The sequence below is a fragment of the Tachysurus vachellii genome, chromosome 11, assembly GCF_030014155.1.
Source record: "Tachysurus vachellii isolate PV-2020 chromosome 11, HZAU_Pvac_v1, whole genome shotgun sequence".
NCBI lineage: Eukaryota > Metazoa > Chordata > Actinopteri > Siluriformes > Bagridae > Tachysurus > Tachysurus vachellii.
The window spans coordinates 8,504,905-8,515,135 of record NC_083470.1 but is presented as its reverse complement, the minus strand read 5'-3'; the positions used below and the strand labels follow the sequence as shown (position 1 = coordinate 8,515,135).

General features: G+C 34.4%; 1 protein-coding gene across 2 annotated transcripts; it reads left to right on the top strand.

The window, feature by feature from the left end:
- The first annotated feature begins 4,980 nt into the window (after nt 1–4,980).
- On the top strand, nt 4,981–9,938 carry LOC132854095 (uncharacterized). 2 transcript variants are annotated; one of them, XM_060882254.1, is made up of 5 exons: nt 4,981–5,105; nt 5,625–5,770; nt 5,894–6,110; nt 7,282–7,457; nt 9,250–9,938. In XM_060882254.1, the coding sequence occupies exons 1-5, from the start codon at nt 5,057–5,059 to the stop codon at nt 9,295–9,297; spliced, it is 636 nt and encodes a 211-aa protein (XP_060738237.1). In that variant the 5' UTR covers nt 4,981–5,056; the 3' UTR covers nt 9,298–9,938. The 2 variants fall into 2 exon arrangements, with proteins under 2 accessions (XP_060738237.1, XP_060738236.1); XM_060882253.1 differs by having other exon boundaries at nt 5,891–6,110.
- Nucleotides 9,939–10,231: the final 293 nt, after the last annotated feature.

The following is a 10,231-nucleotide window of genomic DNA, read 5'->3' as shown; positions in this document are numbered from 1 at the left end:
TGTTAGATCAGATCATTTAAAAGCTTATATAAAATACACGTAAGATAGACACATGTATAGACTTTATTCGTTTGCTTTGTTGTGTTCGTGTGAAATGTGGTGAAGCTGCTCATATGCATAAACCTCTTCCTGTTTAACATCACACACACAAAGCTTGCACTTCAGAAGTAAAGGCAAAAAAAAAAAAAAAAAAATTTTAGAATTGTGTCCCAATTCGCATATTGTCTGTCATAAGTAGTACCCGACATCTGAATGTCCCAGATTACAGTCTTTTCAGATGAGGATCACATCAGTACCAGTGAGATCTAGTATTTAGTATTAACGGTAGATTATCTAAAGCTGAACACTTTTACAGCTAATACTGCACACAAGTCCTTTAAGTATCCTTTAAGTGCTTATATATATATATATATATATATATATATATATATATATATATATATACATATATATATATATATATATATATATATATATATATATATATATATGTATATATACATATATATATATATATGTATATATATATATATATATATATATATATATAAATTCTGTCAAAACAGCAATCTTTTAAAAAAAATTTAGATCAAACTGTTTGTTGGGTGTTAAAAAAAGCAATTAAGATTCATTTAAATTTCTCTCTCTCTCTCTCTCTCTCTCTCTCTCTCTCTCTCTCTCTCTCTCTCTCTCTTTCTCTCTCTCCAGGTGGAAGTGGGGTCTGAAGTATTAACTGGGCTTGTAATGAAGGACCTGCATACACAGGAAACTGTCCTGTATAAATTTGCTAACCAGTCCTATGAAGTAAAAGATGATTACTCTTTATTGCTCCCAGAGGCTGGAAAAAAGAGAGACTGTGGTCATTACCGCTGCACTCTGTGGCCTCCTCTGGGTCATTACATCCAGGATGGTGACTACGAGTACTATCCACTAGGTAAATTTTACTTATTCTAGTGTCAAATTTCATCAGATTGTTCTCATTAGTGTCTTTTGAATTATCAGTATTGAACTGATCATATCTGTTCCAAGCATGCACTGAAAAACAAATCTGAACTAAAAACAAGCATAGTTTAATTTCCATTTGATATGTGATTTGATGCGAACACACATTTGGACTTCTGATCAAATTTCAAGTGATATAAATTATGCATCGTGTTAAATCTGTTGCTTTCAGCTGCCAAACTTTATTTTATTCGTCTTCAATTCTTTTTCATACTTCAGCATTTAACTATTTTCAGCATTTTTTTTTTCTGTGAGTGTATGAGTGTATGGTCAATCTGTCTATGGTTCTTTTACAGGAAAAAGCATCCAGTTAAGCAAAAAATGGTTATCCATTGTTATGTCAACTCAAAAACATAACATTTGCTGCCCAATATAAAAGAATTAAAATTCAAAATAATAGGATATGCTGGATAAAGTACTATTTTATGAGCTTCTGTATAATGATGGTGAATATATATTAATGAATTTAAACAACTTCTCAGTGATCTTAACAACTAGCAGTGTTCATTTTGCAATATAAAGACTCATAAAATGTTGTTGTTTTTTATTCCCGAATGTTTACCATTTGCTCATTCATTGTATTGGTCTTTTTCTTTCATTTGTCTTCCTCTCTGTTATCTCTTTGTTATCTATAGCAATGTAGATATTATTGAAATATCCCGAAAAAAAAATAACCAAAGTGGTGTTAACTAATTACATATAATCTGAACAAAATTATTGCACCTAATGAATGAACTTAAGCAATTACATGCTCTGAATACGAATAACTTTCAACATATAAATATTAGGGCACGGTGGCTTAGTGGTTAGCATGTTTGCCTCACACCTCCAGGGTTGGGGGCCTCCGCCTTGTGTGTGTGGAGTTTGCATGTTCTCCCCGTGCCTCGGGGGTTTCCTACGGGTACTCTGGTTTCCTCCCCCGGTCCAAAGACATGCATGGTAGGTTGATTGGCATCTCTGGAAAATTGTCCGTAGTGTGTGAGTGCGTGAGTGATTGAGAGTGTGTGTGTGCCCTGCGATGGGTTGGCTCTCCGTCCAGGGTGTATCCTGCCTTGAGATAGGCACAGGCTCCACGTGACTTGAGAATAGTTCGGATAAGCGGTAGAAAATGAATGAATATAAATATTAATAAAACATTAATCAGAAACTCATATTATTACTACAACCAGCTGTAAAGAGACTAAGAAAGCTGTGTTATACTGCATTATGTAAAGCTGTGTTATGTTAATTTTATTCTAGATATATAACTATGGCTGAATCAGAAAAACTCTATACTCAATATTTGGAGCATTGTATGTTGCTTGAAATAATGGTGTTTACATCCTTAATAGTGAACTAACTTTTGTACTAAGCTATTTCAGATGAACAATAATAGAAAGTTCTGCATGCAGTTGTTGCTAGTTAACAGATACAATGGCTTGCAAAAGTATTCATACCCACTGAACCTTTCCACATTTTGACATGTTACAACCACAAAGAAAAATTTATTTTATTGGGATTTTATGAAATAGACCGAAAGAAAGTGGCACATAAGTGTGAAGTGGAATGAAAATTATAAACGGTGTCCAAATTTTTTTTACAAATAAATATCTGAAAAGTGTGGTGTGCATTTGTATTCAGCCCCCTTTACTCTGATACCCCTAACTAAAATCCAGTGAAACCAACTGCCTTCAGAAGTTACCTAAGAAGTGCACCTGTGTGTAATTTAATCTCAGTATAAATACAGCTGTTCTGTGAAGCCCTCAGAAGTGTGTTAGAGAACATTAGTGAACAAACAGCATCATGAAGACCAAAGAACACACCAGACAGGTCAGGGATAACGTTGTGGAGAAGTTTAAAGCAGGGTTAGGGTTAGGTTAGGAAAGAGGATGGCACAACTGCAAGCCTACCAAGACATGGCTGTCCATCTAAACTGACAGGCCATGCAAGGAGAGCCTTAATCAGAGAAGCAGCCAAGAGGCTCATGGTAACTCTGGAGGAGCTGCAGAGATTCACAGCTCAGGTGGGAGAATCTGTCCAGAGGACAGCTGTTAGTCGTGCACTCCACAAATCTGGTCTTTATGGAAGAGTGGCAAGAAAAAAGTTTTCATTGTTATTGTTGAAAGAAAGCCATGAGAGATCCCGTTTGCAGTTTGCGACAAGCATGTGGAAGAAGGTGTTCTGGTCAGATGAGACCAAAATTGAACTTTTTGGACAAAATTCAATGTGTGGCAGAAACCTAACACTGCACATCACCCTGAACACACCATCCCCACCGTGAAACATAGTGGTGGCATCATCACGGTGGGGGGATGCTTTTCTTCAGCAGGGACAGAGTTGATGGGAAGTTGATGGAGCCAAATGCAGGGCAATCTTAGATGAAAACCTGTTAGAGTCTGCAAAAGACTTGAGACTGGGCAGAGGTTCACCTCCCAGCAAGACAATGACCCTAAACATACAGCCAGAGCTCCAATGGAGTGGTTTAAATCAAAGCATATTCATGTGTTAGAATGGCCCAGTCAAAGTCCAGACCTAAATTTAATTGAAAATCTGTGGCGAGAAAATCGCTGTTCACAGACATTCACCATCCAATCTGACTGAGCTTGAGCTATTTTGCAAAAAAGAATGGGCAAAAATTTTACTCTCTGGATGTGCAAAGCTGGTAGAGACATACCCCAAAAGACTTGCAGCTGTAATTGCAGCCAAAGGTGGTTCTACAAAGTATTGACTCAGTGGGGCTGAATACAAATGCACACCACACTTTTCAGATATTTATTTGTAAAAGTAATTTCGACAGCATTTATCATTTTCCTTCCCCTTCACAATTATGTGCCACTTTGTGTTGGTCTATCACATAAAATCCTAATAAAATACATTTTTGTTTGTGGTTGTAACGTGTCAAAATGTGAAAAAGTTCAGTGGGTATGAATACTTTTGCAAGGCTCTATCTATCTATCTATCTATCTATCTATCTATCTATCTATCTATCTATCTATCTATCTATCTATCTATTTTAAACTAAATATGTACAGATGAAATAATTTGATTATGGATTTGTTTTTTAGAATTAGATTGCTCCAGACCTCATCAGCAATCTAAGACCATCCCAGGTGAGAAGACCAAGCTGAGTTTGTTTAATGTTCCTGTAATTCTTGCACTCTCCATTTTGCTTGCTGTTGGTAATATTGGGATTGTTTATATCAGTTGTAAAAAGATAATGCAAAATAAAAAGGCAAAGCTGGATATTGAATATATGTAAAAGTGTGATATTGAGTTTAAAGGAAATATCTTATTTAGCCTGAAATGTTTTTTTATTGCTGTCTACCTACATGTGGTAGCCTAGTGGATAAGGTGTTGGAATACCAAGGTCCCTCAACCTGCAACTGCTTGTTGTATAAAAAAAAGATATAAATGTAAGTTGCTTTGGATAAGGGAGTCTGCTAGATGCCGTAAAGGTAGCTACATACGGTACTATTGTTATATATAAAATATCATTATATATACATTTTATTATATATGTTATGTATATATGTACATAAAATGTATTCAATAAATGTATTCCTGTGTAATAATTCTTCTGGAATTATTTTCTAAGATGTCAGAGAAGAATGTATTTTCTTTGATTTTGCTTTCTGTGAGTTCACATTCAAGGATTTACACTTGACTTGACAGTTCTCAAGATATGTGAAGGCATACTGACTTGAGATTATTATTATTATTATTATTATTATTATTATTATTATTATTATTATTATTATTATTTTTTATTTTTTTTTTCTATAATCATCATCTGAACATTTTTCTTTACGAAATGGTAATTCAGTGAAACAGTTTAAAACGTAGCACAAAAACCACTGTGATGGAAAACCAGATGTAGCTGTTTATGTGTTTTTGTTCTTTTTTTACATGTTTTTTCCACTATGCTGTTGTTTTCATTTAAAAAATATTCTCTATTTCATCTCCTTACACAACCCACAATTTCTTTGCAAACAAGTGACAGTTTCCTCTTTACACATAAATGCACTCGCTCACTTCCTTAAATAGACGTCTAATCTGAAGTCGAACTTTTGGTGGAATGAACTTTTGGTGGAATATGAAGAATTGCACACTTTGTAAAAAAATGGGTAAGCAAATATCCTCATTTTATTCTCACTTTATAATTATAGTTAAAGGTTATGTTATCGTTGTTGCAGTGACAGTAAAACGCAATGCTTCTTTGTTAGGTTTGATGTTTTTGTTCAGAGTTTATTTACAGACAGTCAACATTCAATATTAAGATAACAACAAAACAAAGTAGTACAATATAATACCATCATTCAGAGCCTATGATACAATTCATTACCAAAGATCCTGAATCTGTATTTGCACTGTAGAGAACTTTGCCTATATTTGGACTGGTTTCAGTTATTAGGAGCTGCATTTCTCAGAAAGGTTTAGTTTTGAGAAATGAAAGTGAACAGGGTTATGGTTAACAGTGTCCTAGTTTCACTTTTAGATAAAAATGTATATATTTTGCTTGTGAAATATTACGTCTGTTGCATATGTTTCTTTTTTAATGACTTGTTATGTATATAATTTTTATTTTAGCTGCAGATATTTCAGTGGTAGTGAACAATAAGGAAGTAATGTAACTGTTTCTACAGTCTTGTGTCTAGCCATATATACAGCTCTGTGTCACAACAGTGAACAAACGAGCATTACAATCCATTCAGAGTACAACAAAACAGCCATCCTGCCCTGTATGGCTCTGTCTTACAGTAAAGATTACACGTCCATCACCTGGTACAAGGTACAATTCCCCTTTTTATCATGTATATTCAGGCATCAAAAAGGAAATGTGTGTGCTTCAAACAAACCTTTTTTTATGCAGTTTTTTTTATACAATGACTTTTTCTTTCTATTGTTTTAGCAGCTCCCAAAAGAAGAGGGCATTATAAGAAATTCAAGGAGGCTAAACATAACACAGCTATATAAGAATTATGAGAATCGTACAGATGTGATCCTTACAGAAGAAGGTTCTCTTGTTCTGATGAAAGTTAACTTTTCACAAGCAGGCCGATACAAGTGTTACCTGGCTGGAAAAGTTGGATACAAAAACAATGATTCAATTGTCACGCTGAATGTGACAGGTAAATTCTAGATGTGAATGGTTTGTCTGTGTCAACAGCCGGTGGTTTTCTGCAGAATGACTGAACATTAGACCTAAACTCACCACATGCACATTTTTTGAGACTTCACTCAGTAGCTTATGAGTATAAAATGCATCCAATTGAGTATGCATAAACTGTAGTATTGCAGCAACTGCAAGGGGCTCTAACACCATGGCTGCCACATTTAAAAAAGATAATTGTACATCAATCTGCTAAGGTTGAAGTGGAAAGAACTTCCACTTGTGAAGTGGACATTCATTCATTCATCTTCTACCGCTTATCCGAACTACCTCGGGTCACGGGGAGCCTGTGCCTATCTCAGGCGTCATCGGGCATCAAGGCAGGATACACCCTGGACGGAGTGCCAACCCATCGCAGGGCACACACACACTCTCATTCACTCACACAATCACACACTAGGGACAATGTTCCAGAGTTCCCAATCAACCTACCATGCATGTCTTTGGACCGGGGGAGGAAACCGGAGTACCCGGAGGAAACCCCTGAGGCACGGGGAGAACATGCAAACTCCACACACACATTTCACATATGTTATAATCATGCTTACTGCCAATTCTTAATTCCACCTTTGTTTGTGTGTATATATATATTATATATATTATATATATATATATTTACTTTTCCAATTCCAAGGTAGCTGAGGCTTTTTGCTAGTTACTAGAAACTCAACACAGTCGCTTAATTTTTTATTCCCTGTTCTGGCCCACTGTTAGTGGGAGGATAATAAATTCTCAGCAGTATTTACATAGCCTGCAAGCTTTGCTCATCATTATGATACTGCTCTTTTGGAAAGCTCTGTTCCCAGACAATTTGGGCATTGATTATTTCCATCAACCTACTTCATTGGCAAACAAACAGCTTAAAATCCTGACCCAGAATTCAAAATGTTGGGAAAGTTTACAACAGGTTATGAACTTATGAATCTAAAAAGGATAATATTAGTTTGCCTTGCATTTCCATGGGTTCTGTCAGGTCAGTGATTGCTGATATTTCTGCAGCTTCCTGCCCTAACCCCTAGCAAGACATTAAAATCTCTCATTTAACAGAATTTGAAATATTTTGTTTATTTTGTACTAAAATGTTTTAACATTGTATCTCTATAGCTTACCCATTTTTTCTATCAATATAGAGTGTGTTACTGAAACAACACCAGCCCTAGATATCACCACTGAATATTTTCTTCATTCCACAAAAATGAACTCATCTATGCTGGTTTTGCCTGTGGATGTGACCCCCATGTCTGTCCTGGCTTGGTTCTTCAGTCTAAGTCTGAGCAAATCTCTACTCTGTTTTGCATGTGTGTGGGTAAGTGTTTTGTATTAATATATGCTTTTTAAAAATTTTTTATATTTTAATTATTATAATTTTTTACAATGCTGGTAATTGTACTTCATAACATCTCATTGCTGTCTTCAAAGTTCAAGTCAAGTCTGGCTTACATTGTCATTCACGGTGCTACAACGAACAAAGCACAACAATAAGTATTAAAAAAGAAGATAAGGTAATGCAGTAAAGGTGCAAAATCAATCAAATAAATAAATACAGAGAACAGAACATTAATACAGGTCCTATAATATATAATATACAATTTATATATACTACTGACAGTATTGAGAAACAATATGAGAATGTAACGTGTGGATAGATTTTAGTGTTTAGTGTCTCTAGCTGAAGAATCTATCCCATATTTTATTTAGGAACCATATAGACATTAGCTACAATTTTAAATGGTATACATTACTGATTAACACTAATAGATATGGAGCGCTATTTGGCTAAAAATTCTTTCAAACGGTTTCAACTCATTTGTTAACAATGAAACATAGAGGCAATTTCTTAATAAGAATGCAAAGTGTTAGCTATCTAGTTACTTGATGCTTTTTTATGGTGCAAGATAAAAATAAATTGCTTTTATGTTTAGCAAGATAAAACAATAAATATGAGCCATGTTAGCTAACTAGCTCAAATTTTAGAAAACAAAATCTGGGATGTTCTTAAAATTCTGCTTTTTTCATGCACAGGTAAGGTTACATTTCATAGACATACAAACATAGATATCTCATTCAAGAGTGCAATAGAATTTTTGTTTCAATAGGTTCACAGTCAATAGTTATATAATAAATATTATTTTTCTACATCTCCAATATGCTTCAAGTTACCACATGACGTTTCTGACACAGAACGTGTCTGCAAGTATCTGACCACTGCAACCAGTCACAGAATGATGACTATTTGTGAATTATTTTAGAATTACTATATTGATACCGACAAACACCAAAGCTAATAATAAAATTAAGTTTCTTAGTGTTTATATGATAAACAATTTGGCAATTGCATCGGGGTATAAGTTCAACATCTTTGGGAACTAAATTGAACCAAAAATTGTACTTTGCATTTTAAGGTTTAATAGAAATAAATGTGTACTAATATTCCATCCAGTCAATCCAGATCATGAATGAGTACATGGCAGACAAAAAGCATATAATTAAAATAAAAATTCGTATAGTTCAGTGAAAGAAGTATAGAAGTATATAGAAGTTAATATGTTGTGATTAATGTTGTACACTGAATTGAAGGTTTTTGTTTTTTGATTTTCTGACCTTTTCTGAGTAATATTTTTGATCAATTAACCGTTTCTTCTATGGAAACAACATCCCCGAATGGTGTCATTTCACACCAGAGACAACGCATTCAGTGCATGTAGTTTTATGCAAAGTTGACCTTAATGTATTTGTACTTTCCATCCTAGGTAACACAAAAAAGCATTTCTGCAGAAATGTCTTTCCATGTTTCTTCAGAAGCAAAGCAGAGTAGATAGATACAGCAATGATGACTAAGATCTGAATAAATGTAACCCTTCCACACCCACTCTAGAAAATAACCCATTCCAGTATAAGCTGAGCTTTAATCAATGAATTTAGCAATTTTAGAAGAATTTTCTTTATTTATGTCTGCGAAAACATGCTTATAAGAATCTCTATCTAGGAATGCAAGCACAGATTTGCTAATGGATGGAGTGGGTCGCTGTTATGTCCAACTTCTGATCAAACTCAAATTGTTCCCATCATTGATACACTACTCATCTTTCTGTTAATAGGGCATGGCAAAGTATAAGAAACAACAAAGAAGAAAATTATGGAGCTAACCAAGCGAGCGAAAAGAATTCCTGACCTGGTGATAATACAACACCTACATTTTGACAGCAAATAGATTATGGATCAAAAAAGTGTCTAGTGACAAAGAGGAACCAAAGCCGAGCTCAAACGAACCAATATCAGTGTGTCAGTTCAGGCTAAATATATAATACACATGCACTATCATTTGAGGAAATGAGAAATCAAATGAGAAATGAGAAATGAGACTATCATAAATCCTATTGCTCATCATCATAAAATGTGTATGTTTGTAATGTTGTACAATATACAGTGTATTACAGTAACACTCAAGGATATTATAGCCTATGGTGCACATAAGCTTTAATATTCTTATATATCTATGCAATATATAAAACTTAGAGATATTATAAACTGTGATACAGGTATGCCATAATATCCTTATATGCCTATGTAATACTAATATTTGTATAGCTAAAAAATTTGTATGTGATGAATATTTATTTAGTGAAAATGCTTATGTGGAGTTGTGCAGTTATTTATTTGCATAATAAAAAAGCGTATTATCCTAAGAAAAGTTTAATAAATCATCTGATTTGTAATAAAAAAAGACAAGCACTCTGTGTAAATATATAAAAAATACACTTGCTGTATTTACAAGCCTTCAGGTTCAGTAGCACCGAATAAGTTATATTAATGTACTGTAGCTAGTAAAAAGAGTTATGGAAGTGCTTAGGGTTAAGTTTGTTTGTAAGCTCTCAGTCAAATACCAGTACATTGGCATAAATTTCAGTATAAAATAGCTGGGTTGGTGATGACTGATATCACACTACAAGGTGTTAGACAGAACACAGAATACAGAAGATGCTCAACTCCCCGCCCTCCGCCCCCCACTGGTTAGTCACAATAATGGTTATATTAACTCAAAATGAACAAGGAAATCTATACATATAATAGTGCAATGAG